Genomic DNA, 25,062 nt, shown 5'->3' on the forward strand with positions numbered 1-25,062 from the left:
GGGGGGGGGGGGGGAAGAAGACACCCACTGCTGTAACAATCTTGAGAACAGAAACTTTCAGTTAAACAGTACAGCAAACAGGAAATGATGGCAAATTATTTTATGGGAGAATTTGAAAGAAAAGCAGGGTGGGAATTTGGCGTCCTTGTGCTGTGCCCCTGCTCTTCCCAGCCACATGCTTTTGAAAGTCTTCTCAACTATCAGAGTAATCTAGATACTATTTCTGTCTTTTCTAGACAGTTAACATCCTGTATCTTCAGCAGGTTAATCAAAATACAGTCACACCCCCACACACACCCCCAATTTCAGAAGAAACAGTACAGGTGGAAGTCCCAATCTGTGTCCTGAGGAGCTGTATGGAATGTTCTTTGTTGAGTGCTTTCAGGGAGACATTATCCAAATGTCCAGCCCTGCAAGTTTAATCTAGGTCCAGTAAGGCTCTAGCTTTTGGGGGTTTTATCCTTTCTTGAGCACTACCACCAATAACAGGAGACCTCTCCTGGTTTTCCAAATATAACAGTGCCCTCACCAGTCAAATTTTGGGTCCCTCCAGGCAACTCCCACTGTCCTCAGTGAGGCTGGCACAGGTGTGTCTGAGTAAAAAAATCCAGCTCATCCCATTTGGCCCAACCCTACCACTGGATCCATGCCAATATACCCATAGAGTTCCACTGAAATCTGCTAAAGCAGCAGCCTGTCAGCGTAGCAATTTTATAAGATCAAGGTCATCCTTGCAGTTCTGCACAGAGAGCTGAGGTTTAAAAGCAACTAGTACCAGCCAAAAGGACAGGAAGGCAAATCTGTTGAATAAAAGGACCATTTTTTTCAGTTTTGTAATATCATTTCTCTTCTCAGCTCATGTCTTGCTGGATACACCTGTTATGATCTTTTAACACTCAGGTAAGTGCAGTACAATATTATTAATCTCACCTTCCCTGCCTGACAAAGATTTCTTCCTTCCTACCTTGATTTCAGCCAGATCATTTGGATCTTTTACTCGGCGAAAGTAAGCAGATGCAATCCTACATGGTTTCATCCATATAGGCTGATTTAGATTAGGATCCTCAGCGAAGATTTCCCCAAAGATCTCTCTTGTTAAATCAAATACCACCTTAACAATGAAAGAAGTAAAAGTTAAGGCTTCTGTTGTTCATGGCAAACATTCAAAGGGCAAGAACAAAATGCCTGAAGACCGTACCTTTTTATAAACCTGCTTGTTTATCGTGTCTGTGTCCTGCTCTTTGAGGGTACTACTGAGATCTGTATGAAGGCTGAAACTTTGAAGATCATGACCCAGCTCTTTCAGTTTCCAGAGTTCCTCAGCTGCTGCATGCACCATACTTTCTACCTCCACTGCAGTATGAGGGACCGCCAAAGGCTCCTCACTTGGCTTTGTTGGCACCTTCTGCAGTTCTACCTTGGGCAGCACTGCTGGTTCCTCAGCTTGCTTCTGCTGGACCTTACGGGAACTCAGGCCATAGTCTTCATCAAACCAGTCTTGATCATCTCCCAGCACACTAAGGAACTCCCGATTGAGTTCCAGCTCTGCCAGTCTCTTGGCAAGCTCTTCCTGACCACTGGCACCAAACACTGGACTCTCCTGTGAATTAAGAGCCACAGAGTAAATACAAAAGCAGTGTCATGCTATTGTCTAACTCAGCTTACATTTTTAAATGCTCTACTGCTGTAACTGGCAATGTATGCACAAATACTCAGAAAAATAATAAGAGTTCACAGTAAAATTAGAAATGTTTTGATGCCAATACCTGGGTTTTCTATCATTCCTGATGAATGCTTTAGAGGGCTCCTACAGAGCTTAAAAGACTCTGCATCCTGCCCATTCTCTGTCCTAAATTTTAACTGTTTATGAAAAGCTGAGTGGTTTAAACACTAATAATGTGACATAAAACTTTTCACTTCACTTCCCAGCAGTCTCAGATCTAAATCAACAGCCTAAAAGCTTTTAGCAGGTGATGGCTGTTTTAGCGACTGAGCAGTGCTCACACTGGGGCAATGGGCTAAAGCTTTCTGTGATGGTAATATACTGAGATCAATGGCAAAGTAGACAGTTTTACTGGGATCTTCAGCAGAAAGGCCAAGTCCTGTATCTGTATCATTAATGGTTGTTCTGAGGAAGTTTGAACTGCCACTGCTCATGATATATTAGTTCAGTGGATAGAGAAGCGTGACACCTTAATGACCTCCACAGCAACTAATTATGTTTCAAGATGATTATTTTGTATCAAGAATAGAGAGAGGTAAGTTTACAATAGATTGTATTTTGCCATTTTTAGAATAAAAACTGAGGTTAAGGATTAAATACAAATTGAACATGTAAGCAGAATGCAACCTAAATGAAGTATTTTTCACCTTTATGTGTCAAAATGTGTCTTTCAGCCTGTAGGGCTAACAAAATGAGCTGTGAACTGGGACACACAAGAACTCACATACATAAAGACAATCTCCACATCACCAAACAGAACTTGGGAGAAAACAAACTGGTGCTGCACAGCATTTCTCTGATTCAATCACCATCAGTCAAAGGAACAACTGACTCAAATTCAGTGCAAGATGTCTGTTACTCACTGGTCTGGGACACATGTCTGGAGAGGAAAGTTCTTCTCTTTCATCTTCCAAATCAGAACTCAGAAAAAAGTTATTCAGTCCGTCGGGAATCTGCTTTTCCACCTGGTGGGATGGGGTACTGGATTCATCCTTCACATCACAAAGCTCCTGGTTGCTGAGCTGGATTTTCTCATTCCTTATTTTCTTTATTTGCTGTAACTGATTGACAGTGTCTTTCACAAAATCTCTAAGTAGACTGTCTGTCAGCAAACTGACCTTTTCCAGTTGGTCTTTTGACTTTTCTTCCTCTCTAAGTGGTAGTCTAAGCTGGGCTTCTAACTGTTTCTTTTCTTTTGTCAGCAAATCCAGAAGTGGAGTTGCAGGCTTCTCCACAACTCCAGTAGAGAGATCACCTAACTTTTCAGCACATTCTTCCCCCAATGTCTTTTGCCTCTCCAGTTTTTCAGAAAGTAAGTCCGAGATGTCATCCAACTGAACAGTAGAAACCTCATCCACGCCATCACAAATAACATGAGAAAGGCTGGCCTCGCTTACAGCATGCTTCAGATAATCCACCACTGACTGTTCTTGGGCAAGTGATTCAGTAGCTACAGAAACCTCCTTTATGCTGTTTGCTTTGGAAGATGACTCCTCATCTACCCTTTCTTCATCTGAGGCTTCTGAAACAGCTGTGTTTGCAGGAGCTTTATCCTGGGAATAGTTCTCTGTTGCATCTCTGCTCTGGCTTTCATCATCTTTGCCTCTGTCTTTCCGCTCAGCTTTGTGTTGCTTCTCCAGTCTATCATCAAAGAATGAATCTTCATCCTTATTTGTGTCTAAGCAGCTATCAATACTTTCTGTAATGTGAGAGATTTTTTGAGGAGGAGCAAAAATACCATGCTTTTCTTTGCAATCAAAATATTTAATACTGTCATAAGTTCCATTATTGTTCCCTTCAGGTTTATCCAACTCTACACCAGCCCAAAACCCTTTGGCAAACTTGGTCAGACCTTTGAATCGCAATGTTCCAGGTTGGACTTTACTCACAAGAACTCTATCACCAATGTTGAAATTTGGCAAACTATCTGTTTCTTCCATGATCGAAACAGAGGCCCAGAGCAGTGATTCGGTAGGGGCCTGTTCTTGCTCCACATCTCTGCGTTCAGTATTTTTTATAAGTTCTGTTGGGGACTTCAGTTCCAATAACCTCTCTGAATGCATGCTGCCAGAGAGAGAGAGAGACCTGTCACTGAGGTATTCACTGATTTCACCATCACTGCCAAGGCTGGTGGATCTGCTCCTGCTGGTCTGTGTGTGCTGTGACCGTGCTGTCAGTGACTGAGAGTCCCTATTAGGAGAGAGAAGAGATGCTTCAAAATCATCTTTGTGACACTCCCCAGGAAGTGTTTCTTCAACTGATGCTTGTTTTCTGGAAGAGGATCCTTCAAAGTCTTCAAGGTATGATAGCTCCTTTTGACTAAAGAGTTGTTCCGAATGAAGACAACCTTTTTCCTCTGCTGATTTGCTCAGTTGGCAAGACAAGTCTTCTACACTTGGGCCAGTTACAGCATCTTTATCTGCCAGTCTCTGTTCTAAGATTTCTTCCGTACCATGAAGACTTTCCACAGACAAACCAAAGAGTTCTTTCTGAGAGTGTTTGTTTTCAGAACGGAGAACTTTCTTTGGAAGGATGTCCAGTGAGCTCTCCTGTTCTTTATCCAATGTCAACAAGACATCAGAACTCTCCAAAGGCTTAACATGAGAAACGTCAGTCTCATATTCCTCAGACTTTATGTATTCCAAGTCTTCCTGTATCTCAGATTTATGACTGAAGGCAGCCACATCATTGGATACTTTTCCCACACTGTTCACTGACCCACAGGAAATCTTCTCAAATGTGTCTTTCACATCTTTGAGAAGAGACGATGAGGATACATTATCTAAGGGATCACCAGCTCCTGCTCTGAAACTCCTTGGAGACATTGAGACAGAGGAAGATGTTCCAGAAAGTTCTTCTGCGTGGACATCTGTGACAGCCACCTTCTTGGTGTGCACAGACACAGATCTCTCAGTTCTTGATGACACAGCATCTTGAAGGAAAAGAAAGTGAATTACAGCAGATCATATAGCCTGCATTGTTTTACTGAAAACTGCAACCATAGGCAACTAAATTAATATCCAGGCTTCTATGCTAAAAGAAGATACAAACAGGTGTCTTGGAAACATATATTTCTAGCTGTCCTATGAAGGTGAGCAACATGCTTTCAGTTCCAGGGTTCTAACACTTTCTTTCCAATTCTGTTCCTTGTACCACTAGTGTACCCTGTACCACTGTAATGCCATACAATACTGAGCCCAGGGGTAAAGGCTCTGTTATTTGTTTGCAAGCCACAAATACAACCAAGATTAGAATGGTAGATAATGATCCACAGCAAAACATTAAGTAGTATATATAAAAAAACCCTTATTCCTAAATTCTTCATTATTTTTGATTTCCTTACTTTCCTCAAGTGATAAAGGAACAAAAATCAGGAAAAAGGTTGTCACATAAGTATGGTTTCACACAAATCTCAGCAAGAATAAAACTAAATAGCAAATACACAGGAAACAGTAAAAGCAGAAGCCTACCAAATAAAAATAGTAAAAAATATAGCTTGAATATTATGACTTTATGAAGCCTGCATGCTCTCTCTTGAATCAAGAATTAAAAGATTAAGGCATACCAAAAATATAACTGAAATACTTGTTTACAATCACAAGGAAGTTTGAACAAGTCAGTCTTCAAGATCTTCATCTGTAGTATAGATTCTTCGAGCTACATACCTGTATGCTCTGAAATGGATTCCAAAGATGCTCTGGATCGCTCTGATTCAGCCAGTGATTTCCAGTTTATAATTGTCTCAGGCCTAAATTTGAAAAAAATCAGATTGCATGAACCATGGTTACAGAGTGTGTTCTGTTTTTTTTTTAATAGATAAAAATGGAAACACAAGCATCTATAATTATAATACCACACTAATGATAACATAAAGAGTTTGTTTTGTCAACATACTGTGACCTTAGAAAATAGGAATGGGTACAGAGAGTAGAGTTTGGCAAGGCCTGGAAAGCAATTTTTTAAAAGACTAATCAAACTTTAGCCTTGTTTGCATTCAAAAAGAGAGAAAAAGAAAATAACTTTTTTTTTTTTAATTACTTGCATGCATTAAAATTGCACCATCTGCTGGAGAAAATTAAACACTTAAAAATACAGTAGGAAGTGCATAAATCAGTTGAATCTCTACCTTTTAAAACCTAAGATCTAAACCAGATTTAAGTTGCAAAGATGAATGGTTTGCCTTATACAGTGCAGCAGGCATGATGGGTGACCAAAATGGGAGAAAATTCCTTCAGGTCAATACAACCATTTGGTACTGTTCTTGCACAACTGAAAATTATTTTTATTGGTAAGAATTACCAAGTTTAGAAAGAACTTGAAAATAAGACTCGAAAGGCTGGGCAGTACAGGATTGAGATGCATATGATTACAGGGACAGTACGTCTTGGGTTTGATGAGACCAGCTAATAGGTCAGCAGGATACTGTCACTGTCCAACACTTCAAGGAAGAGCAGGTACCATCTTTCCTTGCACTCATGGTTTCTGCTAAAACAGCATTCACCACAGTTTCAGAATAATCTTAAAAAGAAGAAAGCCCAGTTACCTATGGAGTGGTGGCGCCTTGATCTTAGGTTTTTCAGCAGCAGCTGAAGATGGAGTTTTAATCTGAGGCTTGGCTGTGGGTGATGCCTCCAGATCTTGGCTCAGCTCTGCTTCAGTCTTCTTGATAAACTCATCATACGACTGCACATGGAAAACAGTTATGGGTGTTAGTCTACTAAACCATAATTACAGTTCAGCAATCAAAACCTATTAAATGAATAAAGGATACACAGTTTGTCTGTAAAAAAAATATCTGTTTAACTTCCTAAAGCTCTACAGTCATGAATCCTAGAAGTTTTAATACTTTACTTTCAAAAACAAATTACATGAGCATCACTCGTTAATCCAAGCTAGGATATTAACGTGTATAAACGTACATAAGCCCCATGAACATTGCTAGTAACCCATTAAAGATGTACATTTTAAAAGATAATGGCATTTTTGCCTCAAGGCTCTGGTTCATTATTGAAAACAGTTAAATAGCCAGAACACAGTCAAAGTTCTATCGCAATAATGCATCTTTCACAGCCATCGACACAATACTCTGCCAACAACATCCATACTATAATGATTTATCCAAGGCTAATAATCTTTTACTTTGCCCTTCTTCCTACTGCTCCTAACCTCCAGTTGTTTTATCAAGCTGGCTTCCTGGGCCTTCAGTCTCTCCTTTTGTCTCTTTTTCTGTTCCTTTTTCAGCTGGTAAACCACAGACTTCCTTTTCCGTAGTTCATCCTTCAGGGCCCTGATCCGTCCCTCAATGTCACTTTGATCAGATGTGGTTTCTGAAAAAGTTTAGTTTTAGTCTTTGTACGCTTGCACCTCACAAAATGGTTCTACACAAAGCAGTAAACAGTCATTTAATAAAAGCAAAATATGGTCCGAACAAAATATCAGAGAATTTAATGCCAACATGTTAATCTTATAACAAGACTGAAAGTGGGATCTCAGATTCATAAGGGTAGTATATAACACAGGAAAGTGTTGCATCTTACTTAATTTAGAAGATAAAGGCTCTGATACATTGTAACAACATACTCTATAACAATAAAACTTGTTACCAAACTTGCTCACATCAACAGCCCATGTTTATGCTGTCACCTCATTAACTGCTTATGTCAGCTGTTGTAGAAATATTTTTTTTTTGACATATTTAAAAATATGACCACTCAAAGTTGCATACCAAAAATATAAGTGAAATATCTGTTTACAATCACAATATACAGTTTCATTCTATAGGGTACACTTCACTGAGGAGAACTTCACTTGGATTCCAAAAAGTTTAGGTTTCTGGCCCATTTAGATTTTCCACCACCTAGATGAAATACGTCTATGAAATGAAGAGCTGACTGGTCAACAGTTGGTAGGAAAGTCAATTTGAACAATGCAGACATTTTCACTGTTGTCAGGCCTCAGGATGACAATTTATTCGGGGTGAATGGAGGTAGCATTGAGCTTAAGACACGTGCTAGACTATGCAATAACAGCTTATAAAAGCTACCTGGCATATCTTTGCTCCAAGTTCAATTTCACAGATACTCCTATGATGCCATTACTAACTGCAGCTATTTTCCACCTGGGCAATTTTTTCTTAACCGCTATCCTTAGTAATTTTAATAAGATCTCTTCCATTCCTTTCTATTCCCACCCAGAACTCCCTGCAACCTGGTCTTCTAGTCCTTCTGATGATGTTCTACCTCTTTTCCCTTGGGACACTCTTCCCAGATACTTAGATCCATTCCCTGCATGATAACCCCATTCTACCAGTAATTCTGCTACCTCATTATGCCTGCTGTAACAACCTGTCAGTCTCTCAGACCTCCCAGACTTTATAGAGACTGCCTCAGTGTCTCATTCTTTTCTGCCCACTTGTTTATTGCTTTAAATGTATACCAACACAGTGTAAAACAAGAGCCTCATCCCAGACTGGTGCTACCACAATTAAGTATCAACAACTCTTCAAAATATTTATCTGACATAGCCTTACTGGAGCTCCTCCCTGCAGCTGATGTCCTGCTTCCTCTTCTATAGCAGCAGCTGCCACACCTAAGAGAAGGATCTTGGCTGGTTTGCTTTTCTAACGCTCAATATTATCTATGTTTTCTGGACCAAAAGGCTTGGATGCTTATAAACATCAATGGCTTTACTGAACATCCTAGAAAGTAAGTCACCAGTATTATTTGGTCAGCTAGAAGGAACAGCTGAACGTTTTGCTATTCAGTCTTATTTCTCAAGACAACAAGCCACCATAACGAAGGATTTCATCATTGACACCAGCCAGTAAATACAATCAAATTACTGTATTCTTTTTCCATTAACAACTGCTGTTAACCATTTAGAGAATTAAAAAAAAAAAAACAAAAAAACAAACAACCCAGGACAAAAAGACTGGAAACACACTTGCTAATCAGGACTACTTTATGATGTCACTGTAATTAACAACTCCTGAACAGTAAGTGCCTACTGTTTAATTACAGCTCTTCTTGATCAACTCATAAAAGGAAAGGTCTGCACATGCTTTCATCTTTGACAATCTTGTGCATCAGACTGTCACAGCAGTGATTTCATTACTACTCAGCAGCCTACAAGATTTGTCTCTTTACAATGGAATGATTTATTGTGAAACCAGCACCATCCTGATTGGCTTCCCACCTCTTATATCTTTCTTCAGCATTTGAAATCAGAGACTGCAAATAATTTATTTTACAAAAGTTTATTTTCATGATCACGGTTGCCTGCTCTACTTTTCATGCTGCCATGATAACAGAGCTATACTGCTTCTGGAGCCAGTCTGTGTTCAGGGGGACAATCATGTTTGTATGCTGCTGAACCATATTCTGTTTTCCTACAACATGAGGAATAGAGCAGTGTCACCTGTTAAAAGCACAGCTAACCTTGGTAATTTTAAATTCTAGGACCACCTTAACTATTGACTTCTTCATACCTGTTTGCAGAAACCTGCACTGTTTTCTAAAAAAAAAAAAAAAAAAAAAAGGACCTTCTTAAACTGAAGTAATCAAATTACATCATGGGAATATACTCCCATAGAACCCCAAAGCCCTGACATTTTCCAGGAAATTCTCTCTGCCTCCCCACATATATGTCTGCATTTCAAGTTCACTTGTTAAAACCAAAAGCTTTGAAAAGGGAATTTAAATGCAAGTAGACACTACACTTACCTGACTGTGTCACAGACAAAGATTCATCAGACCAGTTGTGAGATATCTGATGAGACTTCACAGGTGAACGTAGCTGTCCTCCAGTTCTGTGGCTGCCTTTGCTGGAATCTTGCTTTGATACAGATATGCTGCTTTTGGGAGGAGACTATGGCAGAAGAAAAGGACAAATAAGTAATTGCTTGTAAAGCTCAGTTTCAAAGTAGGAGATCATTGTCATCACAAGTTAGTTACAAGGAAAGAACAGTATAGCTAGAGAATATCTCAACCAGCTATCTTAAGAAGAATTTAATCTTAAATTTGGTAGACAATAAAACAAAAATATCAAGAGCAGCAATAACTGACTGTTTACTTTGAGCTTATATTTCAGTACACCTGCTTAGACAACTCTGTTACTACCTAAGTGAACTGACAGGGTTCTGACTCACAGGTGTTCAATACATTTTATGCAATCTTACTTGGTAACAACCACGGCAATAAGAACCCATAACTAAAAATATCTGTGAAACCAAAAGGACCATTTCATCTAAGAGGTGCAAGATGACATTTCTAAATCAGTAAAACAATGGAGCACTATTTTGCTGCAGCCAGGCAAAAAATTCTAACAGCAAATATTCTTCCAAAATGCTCTTACTGCTGCAACATTATACACACCTAGAACATAACCTCTGGCACTAATTAGACATTTTACCTCCCTACCTTCTCAGAAAACTTTCCAAGAAAGTATTTGAAATAAGTCTAGAAGGGCAGTTCTATTACCTCTCAGACACTGCATTTTCTGTTTCACTGAGCACAGGGCAAAGTTATCAGGATGAAACATCAAAATTATCAACCAAGAGGTAGTAACAGTTGGAACAGAACAGTAAGACAGAACTAGGAACAAGTAGACATAATCTGAAACACAAAGGACTGTGCATGATGTTATAGCTCTGCTTCTTCATCCCATAACAATATTCTGGGATACATCATTTGTAAGTAGAGCAAAACGGAAAAACAGAGCATAGTTTCCATGGCCTCAAAGAATTTATAAAATGGTAACAAGCTAGCCTACAGCTAATTCACACTGGTAAATTGGGTCAGCGTTCCACCACTTAATACTACATACCTGTGACGTATGCAAAGCATGTTGCAAGACTACCCACAAGTTTAAAAATACCTAAACTGTGCTGAAACCACCTTTCCTCAAGACTTCAAAGAACATATCTGATCACAGTGTTTATTCACAGTAATGTAAAATGGTATTGCAAACAGAGAATAGTTTAACCTCTGCTTTGACAGCTGGGACGGCTCTACTTAGTACTTCACTGATAGCCTTTTACAAGTGTAAGACTATACATAGCATAAAAAGCTCACAAGTTTGCCAGGTGAGGTAGAGGACTTGAACTCTTCAGAATAAACCATTTCTTCATTAGTTGTGCTCTGATCTGGGCTTTCTGGCTGTCCATGGCCCATAGTCTCTGATGGGACAGACTCAGCAGCTAGACTGCCAAGATCTTCTGGGATAGAGCTTTCACTGTTCAGATATGAGCAAGGCGGCACTGGAGACTCTTCTTCACTAGCCGTTTCTGAGATCGAATAATGAGAGAAAAAAAACCCAAAGCACTTAAGAACTTGCACTGACTTATATCCCTTCAGAGATACTGCTACCTGCATGTAAAGTAGTAACTGCTACCAATACATGTCAAATTGATAAGTGTAATTTCACTCACCTAGACACCGAGGGTGGAATATTTAGCAGGAGCAAGCATGTTTACTAGAGAACTATGATTTAAGACTGCCAAACATTCTTAGTGATCGCTGAATATCTAAAAGAGGTTTTCAGGATATTCTAACATTTTCTAGACAACGCACTCCAAAAACATTGTTAGGGAAACCTGTCCTTCCAGTTGACCATACACCAGCAAGAGTCACTATTAGTCTGAAGAAGTCATGAAGGAGCATATAATCTGCAAGCCAGATCTTGAATTTAGAACTGATTGCTTCCTTTACAGCAGTTGCAGAAAACATTTTAATGTTATGATTTCATCATGACTCTCTCAACTGGCAACAAGTAAAACAGTAAGTTGGGTTTTCAATACTCGTGTTTACTAAATTCCGCAGGAGTCAAAACATTACTGAGGCAGCCATGGAGAACTATTCAGTATTTGAGCAAAGGCTGGGGAGAGGAACAACTTCTGAAGCAGGGTTGTGCTCCAATGCTTACCGATAGATACAATTAATAGCAACCAAGTTTATTTTCTCCTCTGTTGATGAGAATTCAGCATTCATGCTGAATTTTTGTTCACTGGAACTTACTGACTCATACACTTACCATCTTTAAAATGTCTTACAATGCCTAAAATCCACATGACTGTTTCAGTAAAAAGTGTAATAGGGCATAATTCTGAATTCCCTTTGCACATTTGAAGGACATGCTGCCTGCTTTCAGCAAAGTGGAGAAAAAAGGAAAATTGATTATTTCTAGAACAATCCCTGAAGTGTCATTATTTTCTCCCACTGCAATTCACTTAAGCATTTCATGCTGAAAGTATGGTCCACTTAAGACAGAACAGTAAAGCTGTAGCTCCCAAAACTGGGAACTTATTTTTCCTCACAATAGCATCATTTATACTAACTACAGCCTAGCACACTCTAGCACAGTTGCAGATTTCAAACAGTTACAGTGCATTAACAACAGAGGGAAAAATGCTTTCTATTTTTTTTAAAACATAGACAAGGGGAAAGCAGTCCCTGATAAGTCACCTCACCATCAGTAATATGGCTAACAGGATAGACCCTTTGAGCACTACAGGGGAAAATGGTTTAAAGAGATCAAGTTCAGAAGATGATCAGCAAAAGATCACGCAATATTTTTGTTTTGAAAGACAGGAATATAGTTTAAATTGTATGTAAAAAAGTCTGATGGGCCTACGCTGCACTGTTCACTTGAGAAGATATCCAGCAAAGGAGGAATACACATTTAACTAAGGGGTAAAATAGGGCTAAAAGAACAAGACAACAGAAGGCAGCAGAGAGTATAGAAATTGAGATTCTAGGAGTGTCTAGAGAACAACCACAACCAGAATGTCAAAAATGGAAGAAAGTGCAAACCTAAGCAATCGTTGTGTCAAATATGCTTTACTATTGTCATTTGCATCACTTCCCCCCTCTTCTATTACCTTTGGGCTCAGTTCTCTGATCCCCCAGGTCTTTTCTGGCTATTTTGGTTTTGAGTAGCTCTTTTTCCCAGGCAGCTAGAGCCTGCTTTTCTATCCGCCGTATTTCTGCTTCCTCTGCATCCAGGCGGCGTTTCCACTCCAACAATTCTTCAGCATGTTGTCGACGCTGCATCAGCTTCTGTTCTCGCTTAGTTAGGAACCTGACAGACAAAGCAGAAGACAATGAGAAAACAGCCAACCACACTCAAAGGTCCCACACTCAAAGGTCCCAATACCCGGATGCTCTACTGCCACAGTTCCCAGAGTTATAGCTGTTCCAACTGTTTTCTAGGATAATATCCCCACTAACTACTAACTCCTAGACTTCTAATGTGCTGCTGAAAAAACCTGCAAGTACACAAGAGTTCTTTTATTTGCAGTAAGTAAAGTCTACAATATACTGTAAACATGCTGCTGAAATTTTAAAGATCTTCAAAATCACTAAAAGTGCTACTAACTATTTGCTAAAATTAACAGGTTAAGTTCCCAATTTCAGGACAACAAAAGTACCTGTGGTATTAAACTGGAACCCTCAAGAAAGCAGTGACTGTTTGAAAAAAGAATCTTTCCTTTTGCTAATCCCAGTGACAGAAAAATTTTAACCCCAGTTGCCCCACAGTTCTTTTCAAATACAGAATTATAAGAGAAGATTCTGTATTAGTAATTCTCCTGAATTACTGGAGCTTTTATCCTTCTTCCTTTAAGCATCATCTCTATGTATTGCCACACTTAGAATGCTAATTGTGAGCTGACAGCATCAAGAGAATAAGGATACAGGACTACATTTTCCCAGCTACTAATATATCTGACTGCTAGTTTAAGAGTAGATAAAAAGTAAAGCTCATGCTCAAAATTAGCAGATATTTTCTTTCTGACAAATATTTCTTAGGTGATCAGTGAAACCTCAGAAATGAGGAAACTCTTACAGAACTTTGTAGGTATGAATAGGTTTGTGTGTGTATACTAGTTCTGTCTGTCCACTCTTGAGCAACAGCATCTGGTCTTACTTCTAAACATTGTAGTAACCAAGACCATAGGATTCAACCTTTAAGATAGTAAACAGAAGCTAGTCCAACACCAATTGCACACACTTCCTCTGACATGCCAAGTCTAGTGAAGAGTGTGTACCAATCCATTCATCTCCTACACTGAGATTTTTAAGATGTCATAGAATCATTCTGTAGAAAATACCTGGTGTGCCAGCTAGAGTAATAGTTTATCATTCATAGAGAAGGTGTGGTGCCTAAAAAGGCAGTCTTCAAAGACTTGTGATACTTTGATTTGCAAATGCATTTATAATTTGTAACTTCAAGCTGCCCAAACACTTAGCATCAAAGTTTTTAATCTGCAAAGCAAGTAATAATTTCATTTGTGCTTTTTAATCCCTCATGTTTCAAAACCCCTTTTATTTCCAGAGACTGGAATGACCAATTAGATAATCTGCAGGTCTCACCTGCTAAGGGACATTTCTTGTTTGCTCATTCAGTGCTCATTCTGTTCCCTGGAAAACTGAGCTGACAGTTGATCAAAAAGGTTAAGATTCAGATAAGCCCTTCTCTAAAACAGATGCAGGTAAGGTGGACAAGTTATGATGTGAAGATAAAAGTTTCGGATGATAGTAAGACATGCACACAATCTTCTTTCCTATGGTCAAAACAGGAGTAGGTGAAAAAATAGAAAGCATCTCAGTGTCTCTGGAACACCTGCCTGCCACCTTCAAGCTGACAGATTCCATCATTTTGTGCATTACTTTATCACTTTCTACAGACAAACATCAAACATCGTCTACTCTTAGACAAAACCGACAGATTAATATCATTAAGATACTAGACTACCAACACTAACTGCATTACAAACATGACATGGACAGTCATGCTTATGTCGTCTTTCACCAGCACTATCAGATTTATCAACTCTTACTTTCAGATACACATCAGTTCCAACTGTCTAGCAGATCGTGTATTTGGAACTCGTTATGGAGGTCATTATTACAATGATCTCAATGCAAAAGGCAAATTCTTCCTTCACCCACTGTTTAATTTCATCAGAATGTGTGGATCTTCAGAGTTTACTGAATCTTGAGGGAGGCAAATCCAGTTGAAATAAAATGCAAGAGAAAGGCTGAAATAAATGGATTCAAAAGAGCAGGACTCCTTAAAAGCAAATGTCAAATGAATTAAGCCAGAAGACTGCAGACAGGAGAATTAACTAAATGACCATGAAACTAATCCCACAAAAAGACTACTTAATAAGAAAGAGAAGTCAAAAGAAGTGATGGGAGAGAAAGAGGGTTCCAACATTCAGCCTACAGGAAGAGGAGGATAAAGCAGCATGGCTAAAGACACAGACCCTTTTACAACCCTGGAGTTTAAAAGGTCAGAGCCACAGGGTAGCATACACACTGCCTTAATATTTACTACATCCTAGAGAGTTCCAGTTGCAATACCAAGGGTACATATTTATCCTCAAAAGCAGGGGCACCTTCACAGAAAAAAATGCAAACCCACATCTGGCATCTGTGAAGCTGGAGATCTGGGGAAGCAAAGAAGGAGCAGCAGCACTCAGCTTACACCAGCATGATTTCAAAGTCTAACTATTTCTCTGGTGCTAACATCACATATTTTATCCATGCATTCCAAATATTAACCTGGAAGCATTAACCTGCTGCTCTAACCTGTACTTATACATTCATATCCAACATATAATGACTTTAAGCCCAAACTACACAGTTTCAGCAGCTATTTCAAAGTAGTGACCAAGCAGTGGGAGCCAAGTCAACTGTCTGCCACTCAGGAACGCAATAGGAATAAGAGGTAAGCATCACAGACTGGTTTGGGTTGGAAGGGACGTTAAAGATCATCTAGTCCCAACCCCCTTGCCATGGGCTGGGACACCTACTAGATCAGGTTGTTCAAAGCCCTGTGCAGCCTGATCTTGAACACTTCCACGGAGGGGGCAGCCACAGCTTCTCTGGGCAACCTGTTCCAGTGCCTCACTACCCTCACCGTAAAAAATTTCTTCCTTAATCTGGATCTACCCTCTCTAATCTACCAAAACCCATTATCCCCTGCCCTATCACTACAGGCCCAGGTAAAATGTCTCTCTCCACTTTTCTTGTAAGACCACTGTTTATACTGAAAAGCCACAGTAAGGTGTCCCCTGAGCCTTTTCTTCTCCAGGCTGAACATCAATTCTCTCAGCCTTTCTTCACAGGAAAGGTGTTCCAGCCCTCTGACCATTTTTGTAGCCCTCCTCTGGACCTGCTCAAGTAGGTCTATGTCTTTCTTGTACTGGTGCCCCCAGAGCTAGACACAGTACTCCATGTGGGATCTCATGAGAGCAGAGCAGAGGGGGAGCATCACCTCCTTGACCTGCTGGCCAATTTTTTGTCCTCCAGCATCTTCAAATCCTTCTCCACAGGGCCGCTCTCAATCCATTCATCCCTCAGTCTATACTGATACTGGGGATTGCCCTAACCCATGTGCAGGACCTTGGCACATGGCCTCATTGACCTTCATGATGTTCACACTGGAAAACTCCTCAAGCCTGTCCAGGTCCCTCTGGATGGCATCCCTTCCCTCTAGTGCATCAACTGCACCACGCAGCTTGGTGTCATCCACAAACCTGCTGAGGGTGCAACTCAATCCCACTGTCTATGTCATTAATAAAGATCTGGAAACAGCGAAGAAAGTGTCAAAAACATTCACTGATGAAGAACCCCTTGACTTTCTAGGACTGAACAGAGCATGCTCTATCAAAGAGTCGATCACTTGAGAAAGATACAGTTACCTGACCAATTGGTTGTAGATATACAGCTGGAATTTGGGGTGGAGGTTGGGAAAACAGACACTGAGAGAGGCCCAGTGGTGAGACGTAAAGACAGAGAAGAAGTAGTGAACAGGAGAGCAGTGTCTACAAAATAAGGAGGAAGAGTTTAACGCTAAGATAGCAAAAAAGGCAGAAAGAACGAGAAAAGGACAGCATCTAGCAAAGAACTTGAAAATTAATTGCATTTAACATTGTATAGTTATTACCCAACATCAAGTAGAAAAACTATACACTGTTATGCAGAAGATAATAGCACACATACACTTAAAACACTTCATTTTCTGTTAAAGACAAGCTATTTTTACATTGCTGTATTTTTCTTTAAATTTTGGAAGGAGTTTTATTACTTTGATGCAGACTCCCACACGCACCAGTTAACATATCTCAACCTAATCTTTTTGCAACTCCTGCTATACTAACTGTTGATAAGAGTATATTATTAGCATTAAATAGCACACTGTTTTTGTAACATGAACATTTGCTAGTGTGAAACTTTAAACACATTTTCATTCACCTGGTGAAACCTCGGTAAAATTACTTCTCCAAAGGTAAGCACCAGTGAAAGGGGGAGGAGGAAAAAAAAAAAAGTTTTCATAAAATGAGCAATTCCAGGAAAAGTCTGACATATACCTGTAATTCAACTTCTACCTGCTGTTTTGTTTTTTTTTTGTTTGTTTTGTTTTTGCAACAGAGCGCAGACTTGGTCTCAGAATACTCATGGTATTGCCTCTTTCACTTGAAGTATTAACTGCAGAAAGATAATGCCTATTGTTTTTTTAAAAATCTACAGAAGATGTGCTTAAAATGGTATTTCCTAATGAATTGCCATTTTAAGCTAATTCCTACTGAGTTAATCATATTTATAGAAAAATACCATGCTCCATATAGCTCTATCAACTACAATGCAAGCTAAGAAGCATATTAAGGAAAAGCAAAAGAAAATGAGCATTTAATTAGTTCTTCTGTTGCACAGATTATCATTAAAGTTGCATATGCAAGAAAAGCAAGGGGAAAGTGGTTAATTCTCTTTGACAGAGCATGCTCCTGTTCACATGCAGGCTACACAGACTCATCAATTAAAATAGAACTATTCTTTCATTCCCTTCTTAGCAGAAGAGAAATATTAAAGCTGCTTCAAAAGTTAGGAAGCCAAAGGATTTCCACCTTGCTACAGAGTACAGCAAATCCAGCATAGCAGCCTTTCTCAATTCCTTCCTCCAGTTCCTTTGTAGTTTACTTGTCGTTTGGCTTCTTTCTTTTTGCCATATCTCATAACCTGATTCCCTTCAAAGGGCAGCTTTCTATCATTACACCCTAAACCAAATGTTTTACTCTATTACGTTCATCTTATTCTTAGGTGTTTTACAAATAAGGATATTAAAAATAGATACCAAGTCAGCACTATTTTTCAATCAATAAACACTGCTATCACTATCAAAAACCTGTAAAAGGTGTGCAAAATCTAGAAAGTTAGAAAGACTTAGTTCTGGAGAATCATTTACGTTTACACAAAATACTACTTCTTTGATCATATATAGCAATCCAAGACAAAACCATAAAAACAAAAATACATGACCACATAGATACATCACATCACACACAACTTCCACGTGTTCCAGCTCAAATCCTGCTATCCACCTTCTGAAAAGTATTCTCCAGGTAAGCAATATTTTGGACTGACAAGATGTCTTTAAGGGTTGAACATACTTTGTATCTACTACTATTCCTTGTAATAGTAGGAACAATTATTTATTAATATGTAACTCTTTCTTCAATCATAATTGTCACTTAGAAATGAAGACACTTTTAAAAAAGTAAGATTTCAAAAACAATACTGACAAAACCACTACCTGATAAAAAAGTGGCAAAGGAAGTCTTGAATATAAAAGTATACTTGTGATCTCTTATAGCATTAATACAGTATTAAAACTATATACTCATGTTGGAGAATGGCTTGCAGAGAGCAAGGCCATGGGTCTCTGCAGAAGCTAATTGCAGCCATCTGAGGTAAACAAAGGAAAAAACCCAGGGTACAGTTATGCTAACAAAGGACTGTTATGTTAACAAAGAGAGAAACTGAGGTACATTATGACCTTGTGTAGGCCCTGGGAGAAAAACAGGTTCAGAAGAGGGAAGGTGTTTATGCATACCTGAAATACCACAAGGGGCTGGGATATTATAATGTAACCTTTTACATGTATCCAATAGATTTGTGAGTAGTATGCATGATTATTGTAGAGTGCTTATATAAGGTGTGATTTCTTTCAATAAAGTTGAAGCTTGCTCTATCATTCACACTGAATTGGCTGCTTGCTTCCTCTGCCCGACGCATACTCATACTGTTAATACAGTATTAATACTATATCTCAAAATTCATAAGCTATAACATGGCTTTGTATCACCATTTGAAATTTTATATGTTGAATCTCAGATAGAAAGAAAATAAGATAAAGACCCTCTTTTGAACAAGAAAAAAAATAAGATCAGAAGAACAATCTTGGGGTTTTTTAAACCCTAAAGTCAACATGGCCTACAGAGCACATCCTGTTCAAGCCCCCATTCTAAGCCATTTACCAGTCTCAAAACATATTTTGAGAAAAGAGTTTGCTGCTGTAACAATAGGGTAGTTTTCACATGACTTAAAATGCTAAGAGTTTAGTTTTGGAAATATGACACTTCAGAAACTTGAAATCATTTGTGATTTTGGCTGTTTGGTTTACCAGATCCTACCAGAAGAATCTGAATAAAATAACAATCAATTCAGGCTAGAACATGAAGACCATGCAACTAGAACATGTTTTTTCCTACTTAGATCAAATCCTCTTTTACAACTACTGTTTCTTATCTTCATATACAAATACATGCAAGCATGGGGAACGTGCTTCTCAAATGATTACAAGCAAATAGGGTGCTATGGAGTCACAGACAGCTTGTCTTTAAGTGGCAGTGATATCTTTTTGGTGTTTTATCCAGCTGTGTTAGGAGTCTCAAGAGAAAAAACATTACAAAGATCACTCGTATGGACTAAAATATATTGACCGGCCTTGGTTACACGTTCCAAAAAATTGTTTAAGTGAAGACTATTTCTCGTGGTAACTGGCAGAGGGCAGACTTTCAATGGATTAGTCTCAAGTAAGAGTTTAAGGCTTCAAACTAATGAACACATGCTGGTAAAGCATTTGGAATGTTTAGTGCAGACAAAGTAATTCCTACACTGAAAAGATGCAGAAGCATTTTTTGATTCAATAGAATTTAACAGTTGAAATCAACAGATTCAGTCTTAGTTTGTAGAGCCAGGAACTGCATATATACTTTTTTATTTCCTCGGGAGACTAACGACAGTTTACATTTTTTTTCCAACCTCTGGGCCACACAGGAGGAAAAGAAAGGTCTTACTAACTGCCTGTCTTCTCAAGTCACACACATATCACCTCCATTAATTAAGAAAATACTTACAGCATTCAGCTCTAGATGATTTCAATGCAATTAGAATTGAAATTCAGCAGCTGAATAAGGTAGAAATCACATGCCTGACAAGCTCAATGACTTCGTGAGCCTGATCTCAAACTCAGTTCCTAATTTTTGCATAAGACTATTGCTATTTATAATTTATGCTTCAATTCAAGACAAAAACTGGTACTGTAATACCGGAGTCTCACACCCTGTATTTTTTCCCTTTAAAATAAAAGGGGAAATACAAAATACAGGCACCATTTTGACCATTTGACTTCAGCCTCTCACTGCAAGAGGAACTCTGACAAGAGGTACCATCAAGGCTGGAGCTTGTCCAAGTTCCTTGTATGTACAAACATCAAGATCTCTTAAATTGATGTGCTTTTACCAACTCTATCAAGTACAAAGAATATTAAAACCAATCTTCTATAATAAAACCTCAGCTACTAGTTTGTATCTCAGAATTTATGCAAGAATTTTAATGTCATATTTTAAAGACTGTAAGATTAATATAGTTCTATTAATGCTTCCAATCAGCTATTTTTCACGCAACTCAGATCAAAGTGTATGTGATATCAATACCTCTAATTTTTCTGAGAGCCGTTTTTAGTGCAAATACTAGCCAAACTAACTTCTTCTATTAAAATAGTAAACTTTTGTATAAGAAAAAAAAATTAATTACTTTTCATCCATTCTGCTGCGCATTTTTTTAAGTTTCTGCATAATGCTACTAGTCTCACTGCTGGAGATTGAGATTGGGGAAGGGCTGCGGGTTTCTGCATCAGTTGGAAGTGGGCTAGAACCACTGCTCTGCTTGATATCATCCTCACTGTGAAGTTCCTGTAAGGAGGGTTAAAAAAACAAAACACAACATTAAAAGTAAGATGTTATTCGACAATCTTTTTAAAAACTGTGTTAATTTAGTTTACTCCTTCCACAGATTACATCAAATACTACTTCAGATAAGTCTGTCCACCTGAAAATTTAAATTAAGGTGGAAAACGAAGTTAATTGACACAAAGTTTTTTAGTACACCCTTTTTCTCCATAATTTAAGTTCTCCCCTAACTGTATCCACAACAAAAAAACCCCATCAGAATTCAGTTACCCAACCAGGAAAGCAACCTTCTATACTACTATTGTTAAACTTGTGTCTCCAAAAAATTTTGTAAGGAGGCAGACAGTTACCAAAATCCCATCTCTCTATCTCATAAAGCAATGCAAGAAACAACGTAATGACATCAATACACACACAAAGCAGCAAGTTTTGGGTTTAGCATTTACATTTAGTACTCTGGGGTCTGACAAATAATCAAACAAAATAAGAGCCCATGAGATCTAAGCATCAAACCCCTCATATTCCCAAAGTCATTAGTTAAGCTTGAGAATGAACAAACACCACCTACTGCCCAGTTAAACATATTACCACTTCTCCAAATGCATTTCCTTAAACAATGCTTTAAAGAAATTAAAGATAAAATTTCTGAGATAAAGAAGATAAGACTGTTTTCAGGCAGACAAAACTTACACGTGATTGGTCCAATCTAGTAGCTTTCCATTCTTATAAACACTGAAATCAAATACCAGCTGCACGGCCAAAGAGGGAAGACTCCAGCTTCTGTAGTGAACACTTACCAGCTTGTTTTCTCCTGCAGATTTCAGTTTTTCCTGCAGCTTTATTGTAGTCTGACGGATTCGTTCTATTTCTGCCTGCTGTTTAAGGATCAACTGCCTCTCCTTCCGAGCAGCCTTGTTAGCCTCTTGAAGACGCTTAATTTCTGCCTTTTAGGTATAAAAGATTAAGCATAAGAACTGCGACAGACAGCTCTCAAGAACGCACACTAAAGCTGCCATCCTTGCTATGGGTTTAAAATGACTGCAACTACATGATGAAGTAACTAACCTGAACTTCAGCAGCAAAGAATAGAAGATTAATTAATACTTTTAAGTATTAACGAGTGAGATTACTGATACATAAGGATCCTTTAAAACAATGTGTTAAAAACTACCAAAATGAAAATAAAACATTCGTAAGAAATACTGCTAGCTTCCTCTCCAAAATCCTGATATGGATTTCTCTCAATTCCTAGATTTTAGTCTGAAACGTTTAATGCCCACACAGGGGTTCCAACAGGATTTTCCTAGAGGGCATCAGCTACCTTTTCCTGTTGTAATCTCAGCAGCAGACCACGCTGCCTCTTTCGAATAGGAGGCATCTTATCATCCTCTCCCTTGTCTCGCAAATGCCTGTGAACAGATTGGAAGAAAAGATTAAATAAGAAAAAAAGTGTACAACAACAAGCTTTTTTTAAAAAAAACTTTAAAGAGTAAAAAAAAAAGTTTACTTTTCCTAACCTGCAGAAGAGTATATGCCTGCACTTAATCACTGGCATGCTCTACAGTGGAATATTTTGTACTGTTTAGTCAGACATGCACAATGAAGAGGCCAACACAGGTAATACAAGATCTCACATCACCGGGCAGAAGCTCTGCAGAGGCAGCATATGCTCACATTTGAGAAAGACATAAGGAAGGACACTTGTGTCACTACCTCACAGTCCTTTCTCAAACCCACAACAACAAGAAATTGGAAGAAAATGCCTGGTGAACAGTGGTACTCTCATGCAGAGAGTAATTATGGAAAAGTATTATTGATTAAATCCGGCCACCACTGTTTAGTAGTATCACTAGGTACTTCAAGTGGCATTCCAGGACAAAGCATATGTTAGGTTGGAAATAAATCATTAAGGAAAACATGTATCCTTAAAAAATTATCCTTAAAAAATTCAGCCTGAGTCATTTAAAATGAGCTCAGGTAGATACCAAGCAAATAAAGTTCTAACTCTTTTACAGTTTTATACATTCTTGAATTAAGACTTGTAGAGTCATGGTTGGGAACTACCTTCTCTGACTGACACCACACATCTGATGTTTTATTGTTTCAATGAAATTTTCTTTTATCAAACTACATTCAATGTAAACAAAGCACACTTACAAACTGGGTTCTGTTCTTTCCAAGTCACAATAACATTTGTATAGATTACTGATGTCAGAAGATTAGTTCAACCATTGAAACTTGATAAGGGAGGGGTGGAAGTAAATTCTTCCAAAAAAATTCAAGTAGAAGTACAAGAAAATGGTCAGTCAGCAACAGTGTATATTCAGAACTGCCTTACTTCTTCTGGTGTTCCAGCCAAGCTAATTCAGCCTTGGTCTTCTCTTTCAGTGCCTTCTCCCGGAGACGAAGCAGTGAGGACTGATGAGCTGCTCGCATTTCCTCCTCTTTCATGTATTGTCTTACCATCTCCATGGTAAATTTAGAGAAACTATCTTGCCCCCCTGAGAATGGCATGCTTAGCTCCTGGAAGGCAAGACAAATTTGACATGATTTGATAATACAGAAATTCCAAAGCTTTTTTCAATGCCAAAGTGTGTGTATATACAGATATACACACACAAACACAGAGGTAGGAAGGGAAGCTGGTTTTCCTCTCTGAGCTTTGTACAGATCAGCTGTGCAGCTGGGCTGCATGACAGTTTCGGGATGTCCCCTCTTGGGTCAGAGAAATGAAGCATCCTTTTGTACTTCCAAGCTGTGTGTAGGCACAGCAGGAAGACTTAATTCACTGGACTTTTATCATCTACCTCAAAAAGCCACTCCTCTTCTCCAAAGCCACAAGAGAACAGGTAGAGATCTGGATGGATTGATCTATAAGTCATGGCACTTGTACAACAGTGACATACAGCATGATTCATACAACTCTATGTTTTGAGACGCTCAAAGAACCACAAGGAGGAAAAGAACCCTAAAGTTTGCAAACACAGCTAAAAACAGTTCACTTGAAGCTCATCAGCTTAACCATTTCAGTTCAGTTAATTTACCTTAACTATGGTTGCTTGACCTACCTTGATAGATGACAGAGCTGTTTTTTCTGGGGAGACTTCCTCATCAGAATCATCACGACTACCCCGTTTCTTCTCCAAGTTATTTCTGCGATGACTTTCAGAGGGCAGCAAAGACCGAAAAGACTTCTCTTCTATCTCGTCCTCTGTCATGGACTCATCAAATTTCAGAGAATACTCTGTTGCAACAGAAGCAGAATCTAAAGGAGAAATTGGAAGCATTTTTATGCTCAGGTATGTACCATGAATGCAGCTTTACTCTGTCTCATCTCAGTAAAGTTGAGGGGACAAGAAACACAGAGACATAACTATTAGGAAAGAGTGACCTTGAGTTAGAGGACATAATGAAATACTGTTATCTAGCTTCAAAAGAGCTAAGACTTCTGTACACAGGTATAAACACATTTCTGGGTCCGCTGAAACATTTAATGTTCAGCCTGTGTGTTCAGCAAGTGAACATCTGGCTACAGCTAGCACAGCAGAAAATAAAAGGGCCCACAGATTCCATCACTCTGTTGTGCAGAATTTCAAAGGTTCCCATCTCACTGTGCTATCCTGTTACCTCTTAAGAGGCTACCAATTCACCTGTGGCTCAGCTTTCTTCACACATATTTCCTAATTTATTTCTGAAACTAACTCTGAAACAGACAGACAGACACACACCCCTTACCACCTTCAGATTCATCACATACAAACTACAGAGCTAACCTTTTTCATCTGGCAGTGATAAAATACTATCGCTCCGCAAGGAATCATCCACACCAGTATGAGCCTGTTCTTCAACACTGCTAGTTATCTTTTCACGACAGAAAAGCTTCTTCTCGTTCTCCTTTGAAGATAGAACTGAAGGACTCTCTTGGCGGCTGCTGGTACTACTGAGTTATCAAGAGATAATTTTTTTTAAAATTACTGTGCACATTTCAAAATATATATTTTATATTACTACTGTATATACCATGATTAACATCCCAGTAATAGTTGACATGCAGAAGGTTTGGGTTGGTTTTGAAATGATACTGCATCTACATCCCTGTCCCTTCAGCCTTCTCTTTTCTAGGTTAAGCTAGCCCAGTTCCTTCAGCCTCTCTCTTACATCACATACTCCAGCCTCCTAACCATCCTGGTGGTTCACCACTAGAATTTTGTCAATATGTTAATGTCTTCTCTTTACTGAGGAGTCCAAAACTGGACACTATTCCAGATACAGTTTCACAAGAACTAAACAGAGTGGAATAACCATT

At 38.8% G+C, this 25,062-nt stretch overlaps 1 protein-coding gene across 7 annotated transcripts in view; it reads right to left on the reverse strand.

Annotated features, from left to right (window-relative positions):
- The window catches only part of CEP350 (centrosomal protein 350), a 65,604-nt gene that overhangs the window by 11,458 nt on the left and 29,084 nt on the right, over positions 1-25,062 (reverse strand). For 5 of the 7 annotated variants that reach the window (XM_026853388.1, XM_026853390.1, XM_026853386.1 and 2 more), the window contains exons 21-36: positions 24,530-24,696; positions 23,825-24,021; positions 23,095-23,279; positions 22,078-22,165; positions 21,554-21,700; positions 20,602-20,759; positions 16,428-16,550; positions 12,600-12,799; positions 10,795-11,006; positions 9,445-9,589; positions 6,890-7,050; positions 6,267-6,406; positions 5,389-5,471; positions 2,587-4,655; positions 1,199-1,600; positions 965-1,111 (exon numbers count right to left, since the gene is read on the reverse strand). In XM_026853388.1, the coding sequence (XP_026709189.1) occupies positions 965-1,111; positions 1,199-1,600; positions 2,587-4,655; positions 5,389-5,471; positions 6,267-6,406; positions 6,890-7,050; positions 9,445-9,589; positions 10,795-11,006; positions 12,600-12,799; positions 16,428-16,550; positions 20,602-20,759; positions 21,554-21,700; positions 22,078-22,165; positions 23,095-23,279; positions 23,825-24,021; positions 24,530-24,696 (4,624 nt within the window). The remainder of the gene's footprint in view (positions 1-964; positions 1,112-1,198; positions 1,601-2,586; positions 4,656-5,388; positions 5,472-6,266; positions 6,407-6,889; positions 7,051-9,444; positions 9,590-10,794; positions 11,007-12,599; positions 12,800-16,427; positions 16,551-20,601; positions 20,760-21,553; positions 21,701-22,077; positions 22,166-23,094; positions 23,280-23,824; positions 24,022-24,529; positions 24,697-25,062) is intronic. The other 2 variants (XM_026853392.1, XM_026853391.1) reach the window with 1 other exon arrangement.

This window comes from Athene cunicularia (genome assembly GCF_003259725.1).
Source record: "Athene cunicularia isolate RWA chromosome 8 unlocalized genomic scaffold, athCun1 chr8_part1, whole genome shotgun sequence".
NCBI classification, from domain to species: Eukaryota; Metazoa; Chordata; class Aves; order Strigiformes; family Strigidae; genus Athene; species Athene cunicularia.